General features: G+C 44.7%; 1 protein-coding gene across 1 annotated transcript; it reads left to right on the top strand.

The window, feature by feature from the left end:
- The first annotated feature begins 3,059 nt into the window (after nt 1-3,059).
- LOC136487305 (glutamate--tRNA ligase, cytoplasmic-like) lies at nt 3,060-10,864 on the top strand. Its single transcript, XM_066484468.1, has 7 exons — nt 3,060-3,183; nt 3,577-3,718; nt 4,136-4,232; nt 4,328-4,481; nt 4,567-5,642; nt 5,720-6,184; nt 10,397-10,864. Exons 2-7 carry the CDS (start codon nt 3,582-3,584, stop codon nt 10,613-10,615), a joined length of 2,148 nt encoding a protein of 715 aa, XP_066340565.1. The 5' UTR covers nt 3,060-3,183; nt 3,577-3,581; the 3' UTR covers nt 10,616-10,864.
- Nucleotides 10,865-15,961: the final 5,097 nt, after the last annotated feature.

The following is a 15,961-nucleotide window of genomic DNA, read 5'->3' as shown; positions in this document are numbered from 1 at the left end:
GCCTGGTTCTGTGACCCTGAACTCGCCCCATCCGGCTACGCTTCAACCGTGCTCCAAAATAACCTGGGTCTGCAACCCCGAACTCACCCCATCCGGCTACATTTTGACTGCACACCAAACGCCTAGGTCTGCGATCTCGAACTCGCCCCATCAAGATCTACGAGCACCGCCTTGTCGCCTCGCCTAATCCCTAAACTAACAAACTAACTACATTGGCTGCGCGGGCTACACTGAGGCCAGGATCCATGAGCACCGCCTTGTCGCCTCGCCTGATCCCTAAACTAACAAACTAACTGCCTCGGCTGCGCAGGCTGCACCGAGGCCAGGATCCACGAGCACTGCCTTGTCGCCTCTCCTGATCCCTAAAACTAACAAATTAACTGCATCGCCCGATCCCACAGCGCGCACCGATGCTAGGATCCACGAGCTCCGTCTCATCCGATCCCCAACAACTAACCGTCTCGGCTGCACAACGACGCCTTGGTTGACAAACTCCGTCTTGACTGAAAAACACGCACAACACGTCTGCTGGCAAACACCCCCCAGCCAGTTCTGCCCGAACTGCCCGGGGGCTCGGGGGCTACACCCGCGGGTGTGCTCGTGCGCACCCGCTGACAAAAACAAAAACCGTACTCTGCAGCTTCCCTGACACAAACAGCATTGTAGGCGCCGACATTTTTCCCTACAGTATTGTAGGCGTCATTAACTCCCATATGGTAAGGCACCCCCACATGCCTCTGAGCATCGACAGTGTTGTAGGCGTCGGGATTTACCGTACCGAGTGAACGTGATGAAACTCCTCACATGCCTCTAGGCATCAACAGTATTTGTAGGTACCGACATCTGCCATACCTGAAGAAGGCAACGCAACCTCCCACATGAATCTGACATTCTACAGTGACATCAACAGTGTTGTGGGCGCCTACCATTATCTGGTACACGTCGGCATGGGTAACAAAGTTTAGTAGCATATGTACCCTCACCCTCTCACTTGTAAAGTCATTCCCTTTATCTATAAAAGGGGATGTGCTCCCTCCAACATAACTCAGTCCCCTTAGATTCATTAGATCGACCAAGTTCACTAGTCCACAACCGTAGAACCGACAGGTTCGAACCTCAAGCACACGCTTGAACACTTAGCTCGTAGCGGAGCTCCTGTCGCTCTTGGCCCTTCTGACTGGAGTCCGATCGGACCTCTCGTACATCCTATCTTTCTCCCTCTCGTTTGTAACCCCACTACAGACTTCGAGCACCTAGGCTCAAGAATAAAGTCACCGGCCGACTCAAACTGGACGTAGGGCACGTTGCCTAAACCAGTATAAACCCTGTGTCATTAAGTGCTAGGCCACCTCCGATCACAACGTACGGCAAAATTATAAATATTTACGTGTTGGTCACTTTCTGTATCGACAGTGGGCTTTATAATAACTTGCCCCTCTAGTTGACAGCTTTTTGCCATGCTTGTTCTAATAATTTATCCCCAGGTTGCAGTTTGTCTTGTTTTGTGCCGCTACCCTTATTTTTAATAAATACACCCAGTTAGCAGCATGTCATGCTTCCTGGCTTTTTTTAATGTGCTGTAAAATAACTTGCCCCCTAATTACAGCTTATGCAATGCTTATTTTAATAAATTGCCATTCTATGTTACATCTTGTCTTGTTTTGGTCCGCTATTGTCTTTTAGGGGTTAGTACTTTATATAAATATTATATAACAAATTTATTATATTCGCATGATAACAATCGATGTGCATAACATGTAAAAACTTTAGTTTATTTTTGAGTAGCAAGTTTAGTATTATATGGTAGCAACTTATTTTATAAATCTCTAGGATATTTTTACACATAAATTGCTACTAAAATAAAATTCTTTGAAATATAAGTAAGTGGGGTCGTTTACCTCGTCACGTAAGACATACCAGCGCAAACGGATATAACGTTCAAAAGCCGTAGCATTTTAAATAAACCGTTTTGCTTTTTTAGATTTCCGTGTAGGGTACATGTGCTGATTTGGTCGCGAGCGTGAGGCTTAGTCACTGCGCAGGGTAGGGTCGTGGCTCACCCACATGCAGTCCGCTCAGTCACTGCGCAGGGTAGGACCACGCGCTTTTCGAATGCGCGACTGTCGTGCCTTATCCCTATCTTGGGTCTCGTTTAGATTGCGAAAAAATTTTAATCCAATGAATAGTATCATTTTCGTCTTATTTGATAAATATTGTACCAACTAGGCTCAAAAGATTCATCTCGTGATTTTCAACTAAACTGTGTAATTAGTTATTTTTTTTACCTACATTTAATACTCCATGCAAGCGGCTAAAAATTGATGTGATGGAGAGAGAGTGAAAAAACTTAAAATTTTGGTGGCATCTAAACAAGGCCTTACTTTATTCAAATTCTCTCCTTTCCAAAGCTCCACGAGGCTGACAAAAAGAGTAATAGGACAAGCAATCTTGTTTTCATTTATTTTGAGTTCTTTCTTTGTTGAGATGGAGTGATTCGTTCTAAGAGTATTGTACCAAAGACAACAAATCCTACTAGAAAGGAACAAGTAAGCTGCCTCAATCCTTTGGATTATTAGTAGGTCAGTTCACTCTAATCCACTGACTTCATGCTCGGAGACTCGACCATCAATCCTTTCTTGTGATAATAAGAGCTCGAATTCTTATCAATACTGGAACTAGCATAGGAGGGAAAGTCGCGGATTTGTTTTTGTTTTTTTGAATATTTTTTATGGCTCGTAGCGATAGAACCGGAAAGTATAAAAAAAAAGACATGTGAAATAGATGCATAAGGATGTTGTGCTGCTCGGAAACTCTTATTGGACAGCAAAAACATCTCGGAACAAGGTTCCAGCGCCATGCTGTCTGAAAAAGAGTCCAATGACCAACGTGCCTTTGCCCAATTCCATTCCGGTGGGCGACTGGGTGCCTTCGTCGTCTAAAATGACTTTCTCCACACGGTTTATGATCAAAACCAACGGCAGTGTCCTGTGTCCACCCTTTGGTTTTTACTTGGGGGCCCGTTGCCCACGGCCCGCGTGTCGCTGCGTTGCCTTCGACGAAACAAAAGAAAAACACCCTCTCCTTATTTCTGCCTCAGTTCTTTTCTTTCGTTGAGCGTTAAGGCGAACCGGGCGAGCGCCGCCGCCCCTCGACTGGCATTCGCAGCGGACGAGAACCCACCAGGTATGCCCGCCGCCCGCCCTCTTCTCTTCCCTTTCAGATGTACGAAACCGAGCACCCCCAAATCCCTAATTGAAGCTATCTATATTCGGATCTGACCCTACTTACTTCGATTTTTTGCCAAAAAAAAAATAAAAATCAGTTGCACATGTCATGTGTACACCCATGTCCTATGTCTGCTCCGCTCCTGATTTAAAGTATCAACTGCTTGTATCAATCTTGTGTGCTTGATTTCATATTTAATCTTTGCGCCATCAGTGGTTTTCCTTTGCTATTATTCTTGTGTTAACATGCAAAGGAAAAAGCTAAAGAGGTGTAGCCTGCATTTTTTTCACTTTTTGCTGCCAAGCTAATGTGTTGATTTATGCTGATTTCACGTTTGTCTGTTTTAAACAGGGTCAATGGAAGCAAAGTTGGCATTCTCCCAAGAAAGCCCACCAATTTCCATCATTTGTGCGGCTAAGGTTGCAGATGTACCACTGACCGTTGATCCTAGTCTTGCTACGGGCTCTGCACCCATCCTAAAGTTTGGTTCTGGGTAAGTTCTTGCTTGTCTTCTCTGGTACATGTTCTTTTTATTTTTCTAGAAAATCTTTCAGGTAAACTGTTTCCAGCTCTTGTGTAATTTTTGTATGATATCTTAGCATTGGGACAGCAGTTGTCATGGGTGGGGATCCTATTGATGTTAGCTTTCAGTTGTTAAAACGAAAAATGATCACTGGACTGTTAAATGTACACACCTAATTGTTGCAGCAACTTTTTTTTTCTTTCAAATGGGTCACTATGATCCCTGGGAGTATATCAACTAGGATTTCACTTTGCTATGTTGATGTGAGCTTGCAACTGAGTAACGGGCTAACGGCAGTTTTGTGATGTTTATGTGTCAATTTCTAAGTTTACAAAAGATTGAGCACTATGTGTTTTTCATGCATTCATCTTTTTTGCCTGTGTACAGAGAATCACTCCATGGTGTCAAACCAATTCTCCATTACATTGCCCGCAGTGCATCTTTTTCTAGCTTTTCTGGGAGAAACAACATGGAGTTTGGACATGTATGTTGTGATCAAGTGCTTATTAGAAAATTACCTTATTTTCACGACTTTTCATTATTCTGAATTCTGAATTGATGTTGTCAATAAACTTGCAGGTCGTTGAATGGCTTGATTATGCCCCCACTTTCTTTTCAGGCTCTGAATTTGAAAATGCCTGCTCATTCGTTGATGGATACCTGGCTTCCCGGACCTTTCTGGTCGGTCATGGTCTGACAGTTGCTGACATTGCAGTGTGGTCGAATCTTGCTGGTAAGCTGTGGGTTTGTTTACCATTCTTCTTTAAGGCTTGTTCCAGGCATTGTAACGTTTACCAAATTGTGTCATTTTTCTTCAGGGATTGGTCAACGGTGGGAGAGTCTAAGGAAATCAAAGAAATACCAAAATCTTGTCCGCTGGTTCAATAGCATTGATGCTGAATATAGAAATACACTAAATGAAATTGTGGCTGCATATGTTGGGAAACGAGGAATCGGAAAATCTCCTGCACCAAGCCTTAAGGAAAAGGTACATGATTCAAAGGACCCATCAGCTCCAGAAGTTGACCTCCCTGGTGCAAAAGTTGGACAAGTTTGTGTTCGTTTTGCCCCAGAGCCTAGTGGGTACCTCCATATTGGTCATGCAAAGGCTGCACTATTGAACAAATATTTTGCTGAAAGATATCAAGGGCGCCTAATAGTTCGATTTGATGACACAAACCCTTCAAAAGAAAGCAACGAGTTTGTTGAGAACCTTCTGAAAGATATTGAGACATTGGGGATCAAATACGATGCTGTCACGTACACATCTGATTATTTCCCAAAGCTAATGGAAATGGCTGAAAGTTTGATCAAGCAGGGGAAAGCATATATTGATGACACACCAAAGGAGCAAATGAGGAAAGAGAGGATGGATGGTATTGAATCAAGGTGCAGAAATAATACTGTTGAAGAAAATCTGTCATTATGGAAAGAGATGGTTAATGGAACTGAAAGGGGTATGCAGTGCTGTGTGCGTGGCAAACTCGACATGCAGGATCCTAACAAGTCGCTCAGGGATCCTGTTTACTACCGCTGTAATACCGATCCTCACCATCGTGTGGGTTCAAAGTATAAGGTCTATCCAACATATGACTTCGCTTGCCCATTTGTCGATGCATTCGAGGGAGTGACACATGCTCTTCGTTCCAGTGAATATCATGACAGGAATGCACAATATTATCGAATTCTTCAAGATATGGGGTTGAGGAGAGTGGAAATTTATGAATTCAGCCGATTGAATATGGTTTACACTCTTCTCAGCAAGAGGAAGCTTCTCTGGTTTGTACAAAACAAGAAAGTCGAAGATTGGACTGACCCACGTTTTCCCACTGTTCAAGGCATAGTACGTCGTGGCTTGAAAGTTGAGGCATTGATACAATTTATACTCCAACAGGTAACTGTATCTGCTTGTGCTTTATGTTCATATTTACTGGATGTTCCTGATTTCATATCCATTTTTGTTTGTTGAAGGGTGCTTCGAAAAATCTGAATCTTATGGAGTGGGATAAACTCTGGACAATCAACAAGAAGATAATTGACCCAGTGTGCGCAAGGCATACTGCAGTGCTAACAGATCAGCGTGTGATCTTTACTCTCACTAATGGTCCAGAGAAGCCATTTGTTCGAATTTTACCAAGGCACAAGAAATGTGAGGGTGCTGGAAAGAAGGCTACAACCTTCACTAACAGAATCTGGCTAGATTATGCTGATGCGTCTGCCATTAGCAAGGGTGAGGAAGTAACCCTAATGGACTGGGGGAATGCTATCATTAACGAGATCAAGATGGAGGGTGGAGTCATTACTGAACTAGTTGGAGAACTACATCTTGAGGGCTCTGTGAAGACAACAAGAATGAAGATCACATGGTTAGCAGATATGGAGGAGCTAGTGCCCCTCTCATTGGTGGAATTCGATTATCTTATCTGCAAGAAAAAGGTAAGTTCTTGGACCAAAGTGCCTTCATATCTTATTTCCTTTATGGTGCAATAGGACTAAAATACACTGAAATTAACCACATGACTAGCAGATGCCCGTGCGTTGCTACGGGAGTCCCAAAATTTTGAACACAGTAATAGTAGTCAGGAGCCTCAAAATTTTCAGCTCAATAAGAATAAGAAAAAAAAAAGTGAGTCGAAATCAACAGACAAATAAATTAGTACAAACTTGTCTTTTTGCCTGATTGCATATACAGACAACACAACTCTTGTAGAAAGAATTGACTCAACCATTTAGCACCAGCCCATGATTTAGAAGACTAACTAACAAGTAACTCGGTACAATATTAGGCCTCATATAAAACAACAGCTATGATGAAAGCAGCAAAAAACCATATTGATAGGATTGCAGATCCTACCGCGTAGATCACGGAGTCTGTAGGGGTGAGAGGGAGGTGGAGCATGCTGGGAACCTCGCTGCTGGCGGCTGGACGCCGTGGTGGAGGATGGGCGGCTGCGGCTGTAGCCCTAACCCTCGCGTAGCTACAGTAACGTCGACACTGTTCACGCGTGAACAGTAGAGGCGGCTAGGGTTAGGAACTCCCGGCTCCCAGGGAAGCCGGAAACAATAGATTTGTTTCTGCTTAATTATCCAAATATCTTATAAGCCATATATATAGCTCTCACAAGTAAGGGATATATCTAATAAATAGGCTAAATGATAGATAATATGGGCTGTTAGCCTAGCCGATACGGTGCCTCCTTAGCCACTGGCTGGCTGTCGCCGGTTGTACTGGAGGCCCGTCATAACACATATTTATTTCAAATTACAACAACAACAACAACAAAGCCTTTAAGTCCCAAACAAGTTGGGGGTAGGCTAGAGTTGAAACCCAGCAGAAGCCATCAAGGTTCAGGCACGTGAATAGCTGTTTTCCAAGCACTCATATCTAAGGCTAAGTCTTTGGGTATATTCCATCCTTTCAAGTCTCCTTTTATTGCCTCTACCCAAGTCAACTTCGGTCTTCCTCTGTCTCTCTTCACGTTACTATCATGGCTTAGGATTCCACTACGCACCGGTGCCTCTGGAGGTCTCCGTTGGACATGTCCAAACCATCTCAATATTTTGATAACAAGATTTCAATAAATATAGTAAAAAAAAAGCTACCCAATGCCTTTTTGCCATCTATTTTTTGAATTCACAAAAACTGCTATGCATTTTTACAAATTTTCTAATAAATAATATAATGCTCAGTCATGTCATGTAAGGTGCATTTTTGCATTCGAAATTCCCACGGATTTCTTCAAGTCTATCTTTTCGCCTTCATTCAATTGGATCTTGCTGTCAGCAGTACACAAGCTCACCGAATTAATAAATAATATAATGCTCAGTCATGTCATGTAAGGTGCCTTGAGATACATCTTCATAACTGAAGCTGTGAACACTGACTAGGTGAACCCTAGCATCATACCCCAAAGAGAAGACATCACAGCCAAGATCACAGGCTCCATGGTCCATCATCTTTACCTTTACCGGTCATAGATATCATGGTCATCATACTGTGCATGGACACTCGGATTGCAGTCTCAAACAACACAAACTTTTTCTTAGTGCTATTTCCACATATTGTCTAGAATCCAGGATTGCTCTGCATCTAATGTGTCAATAAAAAATGACGACCAACGATATATAAGGTAACTAAGAATAGAAGCAGGAGACTGTAAAATTCAATTTAAACATCTGCAGACCGCAAGAAAATAAAGTGGGTCCAGGAAGATAACATCTCCTGTAGCCTCATGACCGAAGACCCTAGGGAACAAGGGAGTCTGCCCCTATAAGAAAGAAATTAAGTCCCCAATAAGGCGCAAGTCAGCCTCAAGTTGCTGCACCAAGCATCTCAACGGACTCGTTACAAATGGGATGAGTCATCAGTAGATACCATGGCCTCCCAGAAGTAAACGTAAGTGTGGTAGAGCGAAGTGAAGAGGATCCTGATGCGCACCTCCATGGCCGGGGCAGTGCAAACTCCACCACCTCGATGGACAGTGGCTTGTAGGCCTCCTATGCCAGTATGCCACCCCGGTTACAGGGGTCCAAGAAAATCACCCGCAGAAATGTACAGCCAGTTTAGTACATAATGTAGCAATAAAAAATTGTGCATTGCAAATTGCAGCATCTTTATTGCAAGGAACTTTAGTCTTTCCAGCAGCACGTTAACTAAAGAAAAGCAGAGGTTAATTGAATCATTTAGTCTCCGTCCATACCCCATATGCTGGTCTGTACAGTACACAATCATAGAAATATACCAAACATACATGGATATTTAACATATCGGCACAAGCATATTGAACTGGTATAGTATAATCTTCACTTGATGATATTGTTTCAGAACTGAATTTGGTAAAAGAATGATAATTTTAAATTAGAGCCTCAATCCATATACCGGTTGATGAAATTAAAAAAAATAAAAATAAAAAGACCACACTGGACTATTGATCGGCCCATCTAACTCCCGAGTAAAAACACACTGCTACAATGTTCAATGCTAAATTAGTATGTATCAGTTTCTCCTAAACACATGACATTAGTGGTCGTCTTAGTAGAACTTTTCCCCAACTTAAATTCAGAAAGGATCCAATCTCAGTTCTGCTTGACTCTTACCACCATGGGTTGACAATGGAGGCCAATCATCATTCAAAGCTTATTTTCTCAGAGAACAGTACAAAAAGAGAACTATTGCATCAAACCATACATAGAGTGCCATATATTTTCTCAACAATGTCATGATCAGTCTGTGCTGATCTTTAGCTTGAATACATTTTCTGCAAACTTGAAATAGCAAGATTCATAGAGTATGCATAGATTCAGAATATCACAGCATGACTGCTTGGAGAAATATATATTACAAATTCCATGCTCTACCTAAATATGAGATAAAGAAAAATACAAACGTAAAGAAGCGCCAAATCAACAAGCTGAATGAAAGAAAAATGATCATGTCATCTAGAGAACTGCCAAATCAACAAGGTGAATGAAAGGCAAATAAGGCACTCACCCGTACCTTTTTGGGCAGCCTTAGCACAAAATGGAAATTTTACCCAGAACCTACTATATTCGAACTCGGCAATGTCTGATTCAGTAGGCATTGTCTAATTCAGTATTTGCCAGTACGGCAGTACATAGTACATAGACCTTAGGTTTTCTTCTGCCTATATAAATGCAGGTGCAAAGACCTAGGTTTTCACCGACCTATGTGCAGCTGCATCATATCATCATATGCGATTAGCAAATGGCCCTGCCTTCCACAAATAATTTTGTACACTGGGATGATACGAATCTCCAGAACAAAACTTGATTCAATCAGACCTGATCTTGGGAAGATGGCCAGATCGGACGATTACATGCGAGAACTTGGTCTGGAGCTGGTGGCTGGCGTCGGGAGGCTTGGCGGCTTGGGTTGCTGCCGTCGAGTAGGGCGGGGCCCACGCCGCTGTACCTGCAGCCGTCGCCGCCACAGGAACAGGAGGAGGAGGCGGAGAGGCGGGCGCCGTTTCCTGTGGCGCGTACGCGTTGGGGCCGCTCGGCGGCGGCGGCGGCAGAGGTGTGAGGCGGCGTTGGCGTCGGGGGCGAGGCAAAGGGAGCACCCCGTGCGGTGTCGGGGGCGCACGGGTGAGGGCGACACATGCTCCGGCCTCCGGGGAGAGGGCGAGGGGCGTATGGCGGCCTCCGGGGCGAGGGCGAGGGGTGTGTGGCTAGGGTTTGGATGCGCGGTGAGTTGGGAGGGGAGCTTTTCGTAGACGCAGGGGAGTCGGGTGGGAGCATGGGATCGTGGAGGGTGTGGGAGGCACGTTGAGTGGGGGACAAGAGAGAGAGCCTGGTCCCACCCATCGGCACGGGGAGAATGCGGGGAGTCAAGGGGCACTCGCAAGTCGGGGGCAGAACGAAGCGACGGTGTGGACGATTGTAGCTTCGTCTTAATAGGAGTAGAGATGTCCATCTTCTAAATGAACAGCCAAACTGCAGTTGCATTCACAAGTCTTGCTCGATTTTCCCTTGAAATTTGGCAAGCCGCTGCAAGTGAATCTGTGCCACAGGTTTAGAATGGACATTGCAGTATGCAACATGTGCCTCCTGTTAAGCTTTTCCTCAAATAGTTTAGCTGTTGTTTAATGAACTGGCACTGAATTATACTATGTGGTCATCATTTGGCAGCTGGAGGAGGATGAAGACTTCCTTGAGAATCTTAACCCTTGCACTCGACGAGAGACCTTGGCCCTCGGAGATGCAAACATGAGGAACCTCAAGCGTGGAGAGATCATACAGATCGAGAGGAAAGGCTACTATAGGTGTGATGCCCCATTCATAAGGTCGTCAAAACCTGTAGTTCTGTTTGCAATCCCAGATGGTCGACAGCAGGCCTCGCTGAACTAGGTGGCGTGCCACTGATGGGCACATGGATGATGGAACTACTGATTTGTCAGCTCCATGGTCAATGTTGTCGCATTAGACACTTAACCTGATACTGCAACGAGGCTTACATGCCATGGATTTTTGTTCAGTGCTAGATGGGCAGGTGCATCCTGCCACACAACCAGTAGAAGCTACCAAATTATTTCTATTTCCATACTTTTCTAGCAAATTGTTCGAATCCTGCATTTACTGTTTTTTTTCTGTTGGCTAGTTGCTTCGGCTACTCTTATCTTTTCTGTAAGCATCCAAGCGCTTAATCTGCTGCGGATTGGTAAGCAAGTGCGATGACCACTTGAAAGTGTGCGCTGGTGAGCCTGACCAAAGGTTGGGTATGTATTAGAAAAGGTTTTGCTTGCAACATTATTAGCATAACTGACTGATTGAGCAATGCTTCAATGTTGAACTGGAGAAGGCACCAACATCTGAGAAGCTTCAAATACTTCAATGGCTCCTAGTGGAAACGTATGAACCCTGAGAAATTGCAACGTGCACTCCCTTTATTCCAAATTATAAGACATTTTGGGTTTTTTAGATGCAAGCTTTCTATGAACTTACATATACACTATGTCTAGATACATAAAAAAAGCAATATATCTTGACATATGAATCAACATCAATATGGTCAAGCCAAATCACAATTCCTTATATCCTCCTCATTTTTGGCTTGACACTTTTAATATTCATTTCAATATCTATCTTATAATTTCATTCCTCTTGATAATTTCCTTTATTATGCTTTTAACTTGATCAATATCAATGTATAGTGATTTTCAAAGTCTTTGCCCATACAAGCAAACCAATATTGAGACAATTTTATATCCATTATATATTATCTCTTTTGTCGTTTGACGTTTGCTTGTCAGTTGTCATCCCTTCACTTATGTATTCCTGACCCATTCTTCAATACTTGGTCAATATCAATCAACTATCAATCTCTTCTTGTTTATGCAAAGCAAGCCACTATTGATACCAAACCCATATTCATTTCTCTTTGTCTTATTTTACCTCATCAAATATGCTTGCTTCTTATTCATTTGAATAATACCATGAGATTGTGATCATTTCCAATGAAACTTATTCAAAGACTCATCAAACTCATTAGTTCTTTAATTGTTCTGTCATCCAACCACTAAAACCCACTACAGGGCCTAAATGCACTTTCCCCATCTCATTGTATTCAAAGACTCATCAAACTCATTAGTTCTTTAATTGTTCTGTCATCCAACCACTAAAACCCACTACAGGGCCTAAATGCACTTTCCCCATCTCATTGTAATTCATTCTTGTTATGTCATATATTCCTGAATGGAACCATTTTTCTAATTACTCCTATTACGCACCGTGAACCGATAATGATGTTGTGCAACATGGAATTTTTTTGTGCTGCAGTGATGCGCTTGGGTGGTCTTATTACGTTTGTGAAAGTACTAAAGTATCTCAAAATTAAGCTTTGGGGTCTCGTGACCCAAGAAACGTTATATATTTTTTACATCATAGGAACAAATCTGGCTTCATCTCTTGTGTCCAAGAGAATCAAACCACTTATTACAAAAATGTATATATATGCCTTAGTAGCAAAAATGTAATTACTAGTTTTCTGGTAAACTTTTGCATGTTTACCCATGTAAGGAATTTTTTTATCGTGCTCTATGGCTCAATGATGATTGTACCAAAACTTTGCTTAAGCTCAATTACAATAAGATTTCTATCATAAGTTCTTGAGATGAAGTTTTATCCTGTCACCATGAATGCCTCTTGAGAGTCTATACAATTGAACATCCCCTTTTGAATTGAAGGTGGATAAAAGACACAAGTTGTGGGAAAGTTCATATTTCTATCCATTGCTTGTCATTGCATATAGTGGGTCCTAACTTTGATGCAACTATGGTTGAACAAAGTTTGATAGACACATATTTGAATGCGTCTAGGCCCCAATTTCGGATTTGGGGTTTTGACGATTCATGAACACAAGTACATGTTAAAAGTTCCTATAGTTTTGATAATTGAGTGACCACTAGTAGACTAATGCTTTACTTGAGATAATTAAGCTAGGTTACGCCACAAGATGGTGTTGAGCAAAGCTTGGAGATGGTGGAGATGGAGATCACCACAAGATGTAAGTGCTCAACAAGGAGTTGGAAGCAAAGGATTAAAGGCAAGGTATAAGATAGGTTCTTTGCTTTTGCCAGCTAAGCTGCAGTAGAGAGCAAGGCCAGATTTAGGATAGATAGCATACTATTAAGAGGGGATTTCTTAAGCTAATACAATTATCTAGTGCCACTAGGTGAGGATTAACGAGACCTAGTGACGTGGTGAGGAAGCAAGTGAAAATCCATTGAAAATTGTTTTGAAAATGGTTACTCAATGCTAAAAGGTGTAGTTGTCCTGTGGGACATATATGGAGTTAGCACATTTCAAAAGGTTGAGGGAAGGGGCTGGTGTAGATTTTTGCCCTCACTGGATAAGTTCGGTGCTGGCGATTCACCGGATCTTAGGCGCCCCTAACTCACTCTGGTCCAATCATCGTTTCACTAGCAGGTGGGCCACCAGAAACGTCTGGTGCCCTATAGGGGAGCACTGGAGATTGGCTCTTTCATTGAATTGAACTAGGAAATGTATAGTGGGACATATTCTTTCAGTGCTGACAGGAGAAGGAGCACCAGAGAATGCCCCTGGACACGTGGCGGCGATCGGCGAAGGTGCCAAAGAGCACGAATTTTTGAGAAGGGCTACAACATCCTGCGGTGAGGATCACCGAAGTTTTCCGGTGGGTCTAGAAGCTCTCTAGACCGCACCAAAAAAGTTTGGTGGTGGTCACCGGAGAGATCACTGGAGAAAAGTGTAAATTATTGTTTTCTGCGCATTTTCAACCCGAGAGCACGAGGTTGGCACCAGAATACTCCGTTGGTGGGTCTGGGAGCTCGAACGGGACGAGCGTTTCCTCTAATGATGAAGATGATGCCGCCACCGTCAACTCGCTTATGGAATCGGCGAGGGATGACGACAACGATGGCGATACGGGGAAGGTTGGCTCGGATCGGCATGCTGCAGCCGCGACGGGAGAAGGTGAAAGTGAAGGGTCTCGTCGAAGGCCGTTGGGGATCCACATCTTGGTGGACGGGGAGGAGTTGGAGGGCGAGCAAGAGCCCAAAAAAGGCAGTGGTAAGACAGCTTATTACGGGGACGCGGGACGGGGCACCCTTGTCCACCTGAGCAATATGCTTTGGCATGGGCGATGTGCAGACGGACCTGTTCACTAGCCTGAACCTTCGCACGTGCCATCTTGAGGTGAACCCTGAAGAGCGAAGGTTTTTGGTTGGTGCCTTCCGCCGAACGTGCCTTCATGAGGCGGAGGTCATGCTGGAAAGGCAAAGCATCGATGACCTCGTTGACGACGCGGAGGGGAGCACCGTGCGATCGCTATTGCTCGCCCAGGCCGTTAAGTGGTGGATCGGCACCATTGAAATGGACCTTCGTGAGTAGTTGGCGAGGGAGAGGGAGGTGGTGAAGGTGGAGACGAAAGCGGTTTTGTATCTCACGGAGGAGAACGAGAAGTTTAAGAAGAAGCTTGAGATGGCGGAGAAGGTCGTGAAAAAAAGGAGTCTTTGAAGAAAAGTCGAGAGGAGGCACAAGAGATCATGAACCGGAACGTGGACCTGCGGACAGAGTTGAGGAAAGCGTTGGGTGAATGGACGGTTGCCGAGGAGGCCAAGAAGCGGAGGGCCAGGCTGCTGGTAGCGCTACGTGCATAGCCTAGATGGTTGATGAGCTGTGCAATGGTATGACGGTGGCGAAGGAGACCTTGGAATCTATGCTGGCCGAGGCTGGAGCAGCCAAGAGCAGGGTGTTGCCTGAGCCGAACGCCAAGGCGTTTCTTGAATGGCTGAGGGAGGAGGTTGGTCATGAGTTCGATCTCCATGGACGACGCCAACTGTGGGGGCTTCGCTCTGCCCTCTACCCTCGCTAAGGACTAGTGCGGAGGAGGCCGAGGGTGTCCCATAGGAGAGAGGAGAGAAGGGAGCGAAGGTAGTGCTATATTGAACGAGGATAGATTTAATTTAGGAGTAAATGATCATTAATTCATCATCCATTATTGTAGTGCTTATTGGAGGGCATACCTGGGACACGATGAAATTACAACTCATCCGGAGCTGGCCGGTCACCCCTCTTTACAAGTACTGGGGTGTTACGGACATTTCACTCCTTCCCCATCTATCCTTTCGACGCTGTCTAGAGTTCCGTTCGTGGGGACCGCAATTCTCCATCTCCCTCCAAACGGCGCGGTGACCAGTGTCGCGAGGGTTCCTTTCAATTGTCAAGGCCCCGTGAAGAGTTAAATAACCTTCGCCAGGGAGCCCGTAAAGCGGCTCTCAGCCTGTTCGACAGCTCGTATCTGGCTTATAAGCCTTGGCTTATCAGCCAACGAACAATATTTTTCTCTCCCACCAAACAAGCCAGCAGTACTTTCAGCCATGACTTATAAGCCAATCGAGCCGAAATGAACAGGATGTCTACTTTTATCAAAGACGTATTTTTTTTACTCGCAACAAAAAGAAGGACGTTCCCCCCGACATGGCCGATGCGGGGGGCTAGAGGCCAGCGGGATGAGGGTCCAGCTCCACCACCGCGGTGAGGGTGGGGTGTCGCTAGGAGTACTGCAACTCTCCTGTTCACAATTACAGTGCGCGTACAAGAGCACCCACAACTCACACTCGCTAGTAGGTGTACTCTCCTGTTCACAGCGCCCGTGCAGACTACCCACTACTCTACTCTACCGGTAGGAGTACTCGCTAGCTAGTAGGCCCGCTGGCACGGTGAAGTTGACAAGACAAGGCCCCGCCCCGCCGGCACTGGCAGCAGGTGCTGCTGAGCCATCGGGACGGCCGCACGGAAGGCCGTCGTCGCCTCGTCCTGGCGGCGTACTGTCCGTGTGCGGTGTCTCGCGTGATGCGTGAACAGGCGAACAGCTGCACTGCACGGCTGCACCGCCGCTTGCTTCTCCCTGATGCCAGCGTTAAGAACCAACAATGTGCGCTACGTGCTGCACTGCGGAGTGTAATTAGGAGTAGATTGCACTGCACTGTCTAGCAGTACAACCTTTCGCGCACTGTCCAGTACTGCTGCTGCTTCTTCTCCTACTGTTATTACTGATTGATTTATTGGAAGAGAAAAACATGGTTCCATGATTAAAAAAAGTAGGATTAATTCTGACCGATAAGCTCAAGCGAACAGGCCACGGAGGGAGTACTATTGTGTCCTCGGGTTTAACTACTATCACTGCTCCTGGGTCCCATCTTAAAGTTATGG

The sequence above is a fragment of the Miscanthus floridulus genome, chromosome 1, assembly GCF_019320115.1.
Source record: "Miscanthus floridulus cultivar M001 chromosome 1, ASM1932011v1, whole genome shotgun sequence".
Taxonomy (NCBI): domain Eukaryota; kingdom Viridiplantae; phylum Streptophyta; class Magnoliopsida; order Poales; family Poaceae; genus Miscanthus; species Miscanthus floridulus.
The sequence above is the reverse complement of the archived record's forward strand: the minus strand, read 5'-3'. Positions and strand labels throughout refer to the sequence as shown.